The 12773-nt window shown below is 49.3% G+C and overlaps 1 protein-coding gene across 2 annotated transcripts in view; it reads right to left on the bottom strand.

The window, feature by feature from the left end:
* SLC39A13 (solute carrier family 39 member 13) overlaps positions 1-12773 on the bottom strand; it is a 135164-nt gene that overhangs the window by 54272 nt on the left and 68119 nt on the right. For both annotated transcript variants that reach the window (XM_086959726.1, XM_086959727.1), the window contains exon 4: positions 6081-6220. In XM_086959726.1, the coding sequence (XP_086815852.1) occupies positions 6081-6220 (140 nt within the window). The remainder of the gene's footprint in view (positions 1-6080; positions 6221-12773) is intronic.

The raw sequence follows: 12773 nt of genomic DNA, 5'->3' as shown, positions 1-12773 counted from the left end.
CTTTTTGTCCAAAATGTGTATTTTTCTTCTTCTTTCTTCAAAAATGTCTGGATCCCTTTCGGGAACGATCCAGACCCAACCACGGAAAAACGAATCTGAATATGGCGCCCAAGATTGGGAGCTTCCGCAGGAAGCGTGCAGACGTCACCGAAAATACACCAAAAGGCGTGGACGCCCACCTGGGCTACGAAAAAAACCAAAAAAAAACAAAGAAAAGACTACGATTCCGGACCCAACCACCAGTCCGCAGAATAATGCAAAGCATAGTAAATCCAGAAAGATTCACACTGCAAAACATCCCTTATACCCCGTAGAGCCTCAAACTAGAGAGGGTATCTCAAGAGAAATCTCACTTTCCCCCTGGCAGAGTACCAAATTAAGGTCTGTATCACAAGAGAAACCTTCCTTTTACCTGATAGTGCATTACATTTGGGCTGACATTTCAGGAGAGCCCTGCCTTATAACTTGGAGCCCCTGTAATCGGGTCTATATTCATGGAGTTTAATATCTCATTTGCATGTTGCCTTCAGAGCACTGTAAAAGGGAACTCAAGGTGAGCAGAACTAGGAAATACAGGGGAAAAGCAAAAAAGAGAGTCACAATTGGAAAGGGTGAGCAGCAAAACAGGAAATAAATCAACTGGGTATCCTCAGAGTAAGAAGTTGGAGAAACTCTGTTCAGTCAATGCCTGGCACGGGCTTGAGAAGCAAGTGATATAGTCTCTGAAATAGAGGGTTCTAAGGTATTTCTTGAAATGTGAAAAACAGCAATATTAGACTTTAGAGACGCAAGCTGCATTCAACCACTCTGGGGAGACTGCCCCGTTCACCCTAAAAATGCACCCAAGTAGGTTCATGGTCTTACGAGACACCTCTCTAATGTGCCAAAGTCCATCACACACGGCTTGAGATCTGACGATCGACCTCCCGTACCACTGAGAGTGCATCAAACAGGCATCAAGATCACCCAAGACTTCTCTTATCCACAAGTGTACACAAGACTGAGCTTAACGCAGGAGACCCCTCGTACCCCGGGACTCAATATCTCAGGAAGCGCCCTGGAAACTTGGGGGTCCATACATTAAAAGATGCCTCAACTGTAAAGCAAGTAGTATCACAGTAGCCACTCCCCTTTCAAGTCAAGGAATCATAACTACCTGCAAATGACAAACCACATGGCAACATCGGGGCAAAACACCCAGAGCTACCACCCTAGAGATGATTCTCCCAGCACCCTTTTGAGGCCTATAAGTGGCCTTGTCCAAGGCCTACGTTTGGGCAACCTCATCCAAGGCAAGTGAAGGCAAGGGAGGGCATCTAGCAACAGACCTTGAATGAGAGGCGCTGCCTCCAAGCGCCCTCCTCCAAAGCCTGCCTCTAGGTAGAAGGCATGCCACCAAACGCTCTCCATCACCTGAGTACTCCAGCGCCCCAAAACCTGCAGATCAACAGGTTCAGCTAAGGCATTTAAGACTCAGGCGTCTGGACACCAGCCTCCAGACGCCCTCGTCCCTGGCCAGCCTCCAGGCCACTCTTGCCTCGCCTTAGGCCAGCCTCTAGGCCCCCCCCAGTCCAGCCTAAAGACCCCCCCTCGTCCCAGGCCAGCTTCCAGGACCCCTCGTCCCAGGCCAATTTCCAGGCTCACTAGTCCCAGGCCAGCTTCCAGGCCCTTCTCGCCTCGCTTTAGGCCAGCCTCTAAGACCCCCCAGGCCAGCCTAAAGTCCCCCCTCGCACCAGGCCAGACTCCAGGCCCACTTCCTTGCCTCCAGTCAGCGTCCAGACCCCCTCCCTCGCCACAAGGCAGCCTTCCGGACCACCCTCAGACAAAGCCAGCCTCCAGGGCCCCCTCACCCAAGGCCAGCCTCCAGGCCGCCCTCACCCCCTCGCCCCATGCCAGCCTGCAGGCCCCCTCACCTAAAGTCAGTTTCCAGGTGCCCCTTCGACCCAGGCCACTCTCCATCCTTCCCCTTGGCCCAGGCCAGCCTCCAGGTGCCCCCTGACCCCAGGCCAGCCTGTAGGCTCCCTTGCCTAGGGTCAGACTCCCGGTGCCCCCTCGACCCAGACCAGACTCAAAGCACCCCCTCGCTCCATGCCAGCCTCGAAGTGACCCCTCCTGCCAGGCCAACCCCCAGACGCCCCTTTTTCCAAATCCAGCTACCAGGCCCCCTCATTCAGGCCAACTTCAAGATCCCCTCGTCCCAGGCAGGCTTCCAGGGTCCCTTATCCCAGGCAGGCTTCCAAGCTCCCTTGTCCCAGGCCAGCTTCCAGGACCCCTCGTCCCAGGCCAGCTTCCAGGCTCCCTCGTCCAAGGCCAGCTTCCAGGACCCCTCGTCCCAGGCCAGCTTCCAGGACCCCTCGTCCCAGGCAAGCTTCCAGGCTCCCTCGTCCCAGGCAAGCTTCCAGGCTCCCTCGTCCCAGGTCAGCTACCAGGCCCCCATCGTCCCAGGCCAGCTTCCAGGCCCCCCTCGTCCCAGGCCAGCTTCCAGGCCCCCCTCGTCCAAGGCCAGCTTCCAGGCCCCCCTCGTCCAAGGCCAGCCTCCAGGCTCCCTCGTCCAAGGCCAGCCTCCAGGCTCCCTCGTCCAAGGCCAGCTTCCAGGCTCCCTTGTCCCAGGCCAGCTTCCAGGCCCCCTCGTCACAGGCCAGCTTCCAGGGCCCCTCGTCCCAGGCAAGCTTCCAGGCTCCCTCGTCCCAGGCAAGCTTCCAGGGCCCCTCGTCCCAGGCAAGCTTCCAGGGCCCCTCGTCCCAGGCAAGCTTCCGGGCTCCCTTGTCCCAGGCCAGCACCCAGGACTCCTCGTCCCAGGCCAGCACCCAGGACCCCTCATCCCAGGCCAGCACCCAGGACCCCTCGTCCCAGGCCAGCTACTAGGACCCCTCGTCCCAGGCCAGATTCCAGGACCACTCGTCCCAGGTCAGCTTCCAGGACCCCTTGTCACTTGTCCCAGGCCAGCTTCCAAGCTCCCTTGTCCCAGGCCAGCTTCCAGGAGCCCTCGTCCCAGGCCAGCTTCCAGGCTCCCTTGTCCCTGGCCAGCTTCCAAGCTCCCTTGTCCCAGGCCAGCTTCCAGGAGCCCTCGTCCCTGGCCAGCTTCCAGGCTCCCTTGTCCCAGGCCAGATTCCAGGCTCCCTCGTTTTACCAGATCAGAACCTCCTGAATGACCAAATGAAAGGAGAACCACACAAGAGATATAGAAAATATATGTATTTACTACTAAAGGCACCCTATATTACAGACCTAGAACGACAGTAAATAGCACAATACACAGTGGGCTCCAGGTGGAGACCAAACCATATACTAAGAAAGTGGTATAACAACCACGACTTGACTAGACACAGTGCCTAGAGCAGGTAGAATCGCGGGGACCCAAAGGAACCACCCAAGGTAGTGACACAGGGGACCCACGGGGGAGGCTTGCAGTGTGAGAACACAGGCGCGAGCTCCATACAACTATGGGAAAGTCGTGGTTGGAAAATTACAGTTTAAGGACACTTCAGATAGGACTTTGAGCAAACCCTTTCAAACGTAGAAGGTTCCAAGTCCAACACCCTTGTGAGTACCGAGGTACCTGGGTTGCCGATCCCAGAGGAGCCGGGTGCATAGGTGTCAAGTGGTGTCGGAAACCCTTTTCGTTTTCAATGGCGCAATGCAAAGAATTGCTGCTGCTGGGCAGATGAAAAGTGTCCGGAGGAATCCAAGCATGGATCGGGATGAGAAGAACCTTAAAGCAGAGGGGACAGGGTCTGGGTCACTTAAGGGTGACCAGTGGCTCAGTAGACGTATGCCCACTGATGTCGGGTGCTTCTGGTGAGAAGATAGGATGCTTGACCCTACTGCCACGGGGACCAGGAGACATCGACAACGACAAAAGTCCGGAGGTGAGCTGTCCCACGAAGGATGTTGAGTGCTGGGGGGTCAGTGTCCTGATTGAACACCAAGAAGCCTTGGCAACTGCAACCCACGCGGGCAGAGGAAACAAGTTACGGTGAGGACCAGCAAGGTCCTGGGGACTCTCCAAGCAATGGAGAGTCAGGGCACTTCTGGAGCAACCAGGGAAGCCCAAGGAAATTCAAAGTTACCTTCACAGGGACCACAGGCCAATGGACCAGGGATCGCGACGGGACCTAGAGCTGAATCACGAAATACAAGCCCACTGAACACTCGTGGCGTGTAGGCCGGGAATCTTCGGTGGAAATACTGCTCGGGGTCAGGACTACAAGTAGCCCAAAGCACAGCCTCAGGGATCGCCAAAAAGCATATGGTGCTGCAAAAGTACACAGTGCACGGGGTTCGGGTTACACTGTCCCCATGAGGGATACTGGTCTCAGAATTGCTGAGAGGTCAGATCAACCTCAGGGACGCTCTGGAACCCACCTCCTGTGTTGCAGAAATCTTCAGAGTCTTCAGGAGCTCGGGAGAAGCAAACCGGTCAGATGCGTCTTGGAGCCTGCTTAGCAGGGGAGTAACTCCTTTACTTCAAGGGAGATTCTTCAGTCATCCAGCGTAGTGTAGATCGTCGAAGCAGAGTTTAGTCCAGGTACAATCTAAAGTCCTGCAGTCAGGGTTCCTACTTTATACCCAAGGAAGGAGGTGGACAAACTCTGGGGACCCACCTATCGGAGGGTCAGGACAGAGGGGTGGCTACACCCATGTCCTTTGTCCAGTTTCGCACCAGAGCAGGAGCAAATGGCTCCTGAAACTGGTTTGAGCTGGACTATGCACAGGGACACCAAATGTGCCCCCAGTGCAGACTTTCTGGCACTCTCAGAGTGCACCCACCCAGTCCCAAACACTAAAACCTGTCTGGGAGGTGGTCACACCTCTCTGTGACAGGAACCCTATTGTCAGGCCTTCCTCGGCTCGAGCTCGGCTCAGCAATAGGAGGGCAGACCCGTGTCTGTGGCTGGCAGCATCCATTTGTGATGCCCAGGTCGAGAAAGCTGGTATCGGGTGTACCAGTGTTTCACATAAGTCCCTCTAGAAGGGTGGAACCCTACCTGCCCGCCACTTACTGGCGGGGAGGATGTTTCCAAAGTGTTTAACACCAAACAGGAAATGTTTCTAAACAGCCGTTTTAAAGTTAGCATTTACCGCGAGGTCGTAATGCACTTAAATTATTATGGTTGGCTGCATCACAGACAACCACGTAAAATAGGTTCCGAAGGCTGCAGAGGTACTCTGCTCATGCATGGGCACCCTCTCACCTAAAACCCAGCACCCTGCCTTGTAAATGTAAGTGTAAATGTAGTAGTATTTGTATAGCGCACTGAATCGACCCCCGAAGGGGTATCTCAGGCGCTTGTACGCATACCGCTGTGGAACCCTTCCTGGCTTTTCCCTGTGAAGTGCCCACTCCTGGGCACCCCCAAGGTGAAGCCAGGCATCCTAGCGCTGTTGGGGCCGTGGTGGAGATTAAGCATGCTATTGCCCAGAGTTGCAGAGTGGACCCATGATTAGAATAGGCACGAGGCGAGAATTATCAGGTCGGCGGAAATTGAGCCCAAGACCCGCCGAGGCGGGAATTGAACCCTGGTCCCTGGCTAGACCTCTGCATCAGGGTCTACCGCTCTAACCATTGAGCCACACTTCTCAAGGCCTTAAGGCCTGCCATAGGCGTGACTGATGGATTTAGAATAGATATAGGTAACCTATAATAGATATAGGTAACCTATATCTAAGTAAGGGGTGCATACACCACCTTACACAGGCTGCAGTAGCTGACCTGTGGTGCCATCTTGAATGGACTCTCAGGGGTGGTATAATACATGCTTCAGCCCCTGGGAGGCCTCTGGGGTACCCATGCCCTGAGTACATGGTGTACCATATGCTAGGGACTTATAAGGGTACCCCAGAATCCAATCTGGATGGTACCTAAAGTGCATGCAATCAATTTAGAGGAGAAAGCAGCTAAGCTGAGGTCGTGGATAGCAGGACCCCAGCCAGTCTAAGTCGAAAACAGTGATAAATCAGCAAAAAAGTGGTGGTAACCATAAGAAGCAGATCCTACTCTCCTACACAGGGCACAAGAATTTGGGGACTGCCAACATGTCTGATTCCACGCAACCATATTTGGTAAGAACTAGACTCACCTTTGTTGTTTCTGCTGCCTCTCGCCACTCCATCCGTGAACCGTCATCAGGAAACATCTTCTCCAGAACCAGAAAAGTAAGGAAACCAGTGATCACCCAAAGCCCCAGGAGCTTCTGCTGCTGCAGTGTCTGCCCACCACCTGTGCAGGGAAACGAAGGATAGAGCTAAGTGCAGGGAAACGAAGGACAGAGCTGAGTGCAGGGAAACAAAGGACAGAGCTGAGTGCAGGGAAACAAAGGATAGAGCTAAGTGCAGGGAAACAAAGGATAGAGCTAAGTGCAGGGAAACGAAGGACAGAGCTAAGTGCAGGGAAACAAAGGACAGAGCTAATTGCAGGGAAACAAAGGACAGAGCTAAGTGCAGGGAAACAAAGGACAGAGCAAAGTGCAGGGAAACAAAGGACAGAGCAAAGTGCAGGGAAACAAAGGACAGAACTAAGTGCAGGGAAAAAGGACAGTGATAAACCCAGAAGAAAAGGACAGTGCTAGGCCGAGGAGAAAAGGACAGTGCTAAACCCAGAAGAAAACAACAGTGCTAAGCCCTAACAAAAACGACAGTGCCAAGCCCAGAGGAAAAGGACAGTGCCAATCCCAGAGGTAAAGGAAAGTGCCAATGCCAGAGTAAAAGGGCAGTGCTAAACCCTAGAGAAAAGGCCAGTGCTAAGCCCTAAGGAAATAACAGTGCCAAGCCCAGAGGAAAAGGGTAGTGCTAAACCCAGAGGAAAAGGAAAGGGCTAATACCAGAGGAAAAGGACAGTGCTAATCCCAGGAGAAAAGGACAGTGCTAAACCCAGAAGAAAACGACCGTGCGAAGCCCAGAGGAAAACGACCGTGCGAAGCCCAGAGGAAAACGAATGTGCGAAGCCCAGAGGAAAACGAACGTGCGAAGCCCAGAGGAAAACGAACGTGCGAAGCCCAGAGGAAAACGAACGTGCGAAGCCCAGAGGAAAACGAACATGTGAAACCCAGAGGAAAACGAACATGCGAAACCCAGAGGGAAAAAGACAATGCCAAGCCCAGAAGAAAAGGACAATGTCAAGCCCAGAGGAAAGGGACAGTGCTAAACCGAGAGGAAAAGGACAGTGCTAAACCCAGAGGAAAAAGACAGTGCTAAGCCTAGAGGAAAACAACAGTGCTAAGACCAGCAAAAAAGGACAGTGCTAGGCCAAGAGAAAAGGGACAGTGCTAAACCAAGAGGAAAAGGACAGTGCTAAATCAAGAGGAAAAGGACAGTGCTAAACCCAGAGGAAAAGGACAGTGCTAAACCCAGCGGAAAAGGACAGTACTAAACCCAGAGGAAAAAGACAGTGCTTAGCACAGAGGAAAAGGACAGTGCTTAGCACAGAGGAAAAGGACAGTGCTAAGCCCAGAGGAAAAGGACTGTGCTAAGCCCCAAGGAAAAGGACAGTGCTAAGCCCTAAGGAAAAGGACAGTGCTAGGACCTAAGAAAAAGGACAGTGCTAAACCAAGAGGAAAAGGACAGTGCTAGGACCTAAGAAAAAGGACAGTGCTAAACCAAGAGGAAAAGGACAGTGCTAAACCAAGAGGAAAAGGACAGTGCTAAACCCAAAGAAAAAAGACAGTGCTAAACCCAGAGAAAAAAGTCAGTGCAGAACCCAGAGGAAAAGGACAGTGTTAACCCCAGAGTAAAAGGTCCTTGCTAAGTTCAAGGGGGGAAAAGGAAAGTAATAAGTCCAAGACTAAAGAGAGGTGCTAGGTTCAGATCAGGTTCAATCAGAGGTCCTTTTGCAGAAGTATTACCGAGAGCCTACAGTGGGAGAGGAGAACTCTGCCGGGCATAACAAGGTTACTTTGGTGGTTCTGTTTCTCTGTTAACCCAACCTTCAATTCTGGGTTCAGCAGCTTCTAATGCTGGAGTGTTACCATTACCAGCTCTGGGTTCCCGAAGAACTGGTTCCACTGCTGCATTGAAAGGAGGAATGCGCCCACCCCCGGTGTGGGTATAAAAGGTCCATGTTCCTTCTGTTCAGTGTGCTACTTCATACACTACCGAAGGGTGTTGTGTGAATGTAGTTCCATCTCATGAGATTAATAAAGATTGCTTTTATATTCCAGTTTACGTGCCAACTTCTATTCTATTGGTCTGAGGACATGTGCAGAGAAGGGCGAACCCCTAGCACTGGTAGGGCCGGCTGAGGCCCACCCTGACAAATTGGTACCAAACCAGTGGGGCTCATCGGCGACTCGGATGCCCGAAGGAGTGGTCGAAACGAAGGATTGGAATCTCGCTTTGGACGATCACTGGCCGAGGATACCCGCGTCTTGGCAACCACAGCGTTTTTTCTCTCTTTCTGATCTGACCCTCCAGGTGGTGCCGGTCCACGACTGAGATCTCTTCTGTTGATTCGCCGTGCAGTGACCATTTGGTCGATTTGAGAACCTGGCAGTTGGAATCTGGACACCAAGTGATTGGTAAGCGTTGTTTTGATGCAACACTTGCTGTTGGTTTGATGCCTGGGATTGGTAAGGTTGTTTTTGTGACGCTTGCTGTGGCTTTTGGAATTGTATTGGACAATTTGGGATTTGTAAGTTGTTAATATATGAATTGCAATTTATATGGGCAGGTAATGAGGAGATTTTTCTCTACTTTAATAAGATTTGAACGGCAAAATGTACAAGTGTACCTAAAGTGCTACTTTGGTTATAATACTGCATATTCCGCACTATTTTGGCATGCCTGTTTCTAGCACACTTCGTAGGATGTGTTGCTTTTGCAGTGGTACCAATTTGAGACTTGAAGAAGCACAACCGGCCCTCCCCGGAGGGGACGCCTAATAGGGACATGTATATTAGGTATGGTATTTCTTTTATAATGTACAGCACGTTATGGAATAAATATACTAGTAGGGATCCTGAGTTGCCTTGGCCTATGCATGGGTCATTTGATTTACGAAAGATTCAGTATGTGGAACAATGTATGTTTAAGCAAAAGACAAGGCAAGATGTGTTTGACTGTGTACGAATGTGGGAGAAAGAAGTGCGTGAACAAATGAAGCGTGAGCAAGCCTTGATTGAAAAGGAACAACGAAAGACTATCTATGCGAAAGCATTTGAGTTTAAAAATAAAGAAATGAAAGAACTAAAAGAGAGAGAGGATAGGGAGCGCCATTTACAGGTAACTGGACAATATGCTGTTCGGTGGCCCCTCTATCCTATCCTTAATAAACCGCAAGATGATTTCTTGTTATTAGATCGTTCTCCGCCTCTGTATATTTTTCCTTCTGCTCCTCATAAGTCATATGAAGACTCTTCTGCAAAACAGGAGAAAGCACTGGAAACTCTATGTTGTCTGCTGAGCGTGCGTCTCGGATTAGATCTGCTGCTCGTAAAGCCGTTTGAAGTACTGCTACTGCTTCTGAACTTTTAGATGACATACAAAGTTGGTAGGAAAGGGAGCAAATATATTTTACGGAGATATTTGCCACAGAGGTCCTTGAGCGGTTTAGGAAACATTCTGAGGAATTGGAGCCTGATGATGTAGCAAGTGACTGTAAGCAAATGCGTGATGGTCTTTTTGTCTTTTCTCAGGTGACTGATACAATCAGACGTTTGGTTAAACTGCATGCTGATGCAGTCCGTTTGCGAGAGGAGAAAAAGGCAGCAGAAGCTGCTGCACAAACATCTCAGACCGGCATGGCACAAGCTTCTATCTTCGGAACAGATAAGACTATGATAGTTCATGCGAAACCTATGTGGGAAGCCGCACCTTTGTATGCTCCTCCTAGAGGCGAGGGAACAGATGATGATAAGAATTCTACCCATGCAAAGGGTTATTTTATTTATAATTGGGTCTACACTCCTTGGAATGGAGCGGATGTTAAGGCTCTTAAAACTGCATTGCCTGATCCGCAGAAAAATTCAACCGCTTTTTATGAGGAAGTAGCGGGAGCCATTAGCTCTTGTACTATGACTCTGCCCGATATCAACATGTTCTTTGGATTGATATTACCCCCCTGATATGTGGACAACTGTTCGTAAAGTTGATGATCGTGCGACTTTTGGGGCATTAAGGAAAGAATTGGAACAAATGAACGTAGAAAGTTAACCCGCGCAGAAACCGTGTCAGTTAATCTTAGACCTTCCCTCAGCTATATTGGTTAGGTTAAAAACGATTATTCCCCCTAAAAGAAAGACTGGACTATATTAACATTGTGTAAGCAAAAGGCAGATGAATCGGTTTCTGACTTATTTACACGTTTTGAGGAGGCATTCCACGATTTTAGTGGCCAGTCATTAACAGATGACACGGGCAGGCATCCGTTTGTCGATAAATATGTCACCAATTTGTTGCCAGGAATAGCTAGTCGCCTAAAGGCCAGTGAGAGTTCATGGACTACCTCCTCTCCGGTTTCTCTCTTGACTATGGCTCAGTATTATGAAGCGAAGAGTAATGAGTATAAGAAGACTAAGGAGTTAAAAACAAAGGTTATGTTGGCTCAGGCTTATGTTCCGCCTTCTAGAGGTAGTGATCGAGGTGGACGTGGATCATATGGTTTGTCTTTTCTTTCTTATATTCGTTCGAATTTGTCTGTTGACCAGTGTGCGTACTGCAGGAAATGTGTCCGCATAGCGTGCTCAGCAGTATCCACGGGGACAAATGAGAAATCGTTCAGGATATTCAGGGCCTAGAGGTAGCACGGATGATCGTGCTAGGTTTGATGCTAATACACGTAGACAGGATGTGTTTCATACTTTTGATAGACGGAACCAATATCAGATTATTTGCCATCTGATTTGAAAGATTCTGCTTATGCGTAGGACTGCCTAGGATGGGGTAAGGAATCAGTTGAAGTTCCAGTAGATAAGAAGGGTCCCTATGTTACAGCACATGTTTTGGGTTCTACTGACCAGTTTCTGATTGATGCAGGAGCTACTCATAGCGCCTTATCTTAACACTTGGTTCCAAGGGATCCCCTGTCTGGCTTAACTATTACATCAATAGGTTTCGATGGAACACCTTCCCTTAGCCCACTGTCACAACCACTTGCATTTCATGCTGACAAATGTACTGCTCCATGTCCATTTTTGCTCTCTCCGAACACACCAGACAATATTGTGGGTCTTGATATGTTCAAGTATTTCAGGGCTACGATACGATGTTCTCCTGAAGGTGTACGTGTTATTTTGAATGACAACTACCCCGCAATTGAGAGATCTTGTCTTGTTAAAGAGGACACTGCATTAGCTTCACTTCCTAGTACTTTGTGGGCTACTTCACACACTGGTGTAGGGCAAATGGTTATTCCACCAGTACACATTAGTGTCAAGGAGGGCACTTCATTGCCACGCTTGCCTCAATACAAAATTTCTCAGGAAGGCAAAGAAGCACTTATACGCATTGTTCATGATCTAACTGAAGTGGGGGTTGTGGAAGAAGTTCCTTACAATATTTGTAACAGTCCTATTCTTCCCATTTTGAAAAAAGATACTGACACTAGGATTTACAGATTCATTATTGATTTGCGAGAAGTTAACAAGATTGTAGTACCACAATACCCAGTGGTTTCTGACATAACACTTCTTTCTTTGGTTCCTCCAACAGCAACTACATTTACTGTGATAGACCTGAATAATGCTTTCTTTTCGATTCCTATTCATCCTGATAGCAGATATTTGTTCGGTTTCACTTTGAATAATCGATCGTACAGATTTTGTAGAGTTCCTCAAGGGTATACTGAGAGTCCTAGTATTTACAGTCAAGCATTGAAAAGACAACTTGATTCTTTTGCTTTACCCACAGGGGTGGCTCTCATACAATATGTCGATGACACCTTGTTGGCAGCCGATACGCCTGAACAGTGCGAAAAATATACTTTGTCTTTGCTTTCCTTTCTTGCTACACACCACCATAACGTGTCACGGAAGAAATTACAATATTGTAGACGAAGGTTACCTACTAAGGTCACCTTCTGTCTAAGGAAGGGCGTGTACTTACATCAGATCACATTCAAGCAATTTCAGACACACCAGTACCTTCTACTCAGAAAGATGTGCATGCATTCATTGGTCTTACTTCTTTTTATACGCAATGGATATTAGGTTTTTCACATATTGTTAAACCCCTGTTGGCGCTTCTGACCAAAGACACTCCAATGCCCCTTCCATGGACAACTGAATGTCAGAATGCTTTTCATCAGTTACGTCAAGCTCTTTGTTCTGCACCAGTGTTAGGCACTCCGGATTACACAAAAGGTTTTTCACTATGTACATGAGAAAGATAGATGCGCGCTGTCAGTTTTAGTACAGACACACGGTAACAAGCAGCGTCCCTGTGCGTGCGTATTTTTCAGCTGTCTTTGCTCCTGTTGCTCGTGCATTGCCTGGATGCTTTCATTCAGTTGCAGCAGCAGCTGTGTCCATACGTCAGAGTGAAGGGATAGTTTTGTCATATAAATTGTTGGTGCTAGTACCCCATGCAGTAGATGCCCTTCTAAATCAGACTAAAACGCAACACTTAACTAGCACTCGCCTGACAGGATACGAGTTGACACTCTTGGCCCCTCATATTACCCTAAAGAGATGTGCGACTCTGAACCCAGCTACTTTGTTACCATATCCTGTGACTCAGCCTCAGTCAAAGGAGTCTCCTGATTGTATATTCCTTACTGAGAAACAGACAAAGGGTCGCGTTGATTTTGCAAGATGCGCCCCTTTCAGATGTAGATGGGGAAC

The sequence above is a fragment of the Lissotriton vulgaris genome, chromosome 2_2, assembly GCF_964263255.1.
Source record: "Lissotriton vulgaris chromosome 2_2, aLisVul1.2, whole genome shotgun sequence".
NCBI lineage: Eukaryota > Metazoa > Chordata > Amphibia > Caudata > Salamandridae > Lissotriton > Lissotriton vulgaris.
This window is presented reverse-complemented; position numbering and strand designations above follow the sequence as displayed.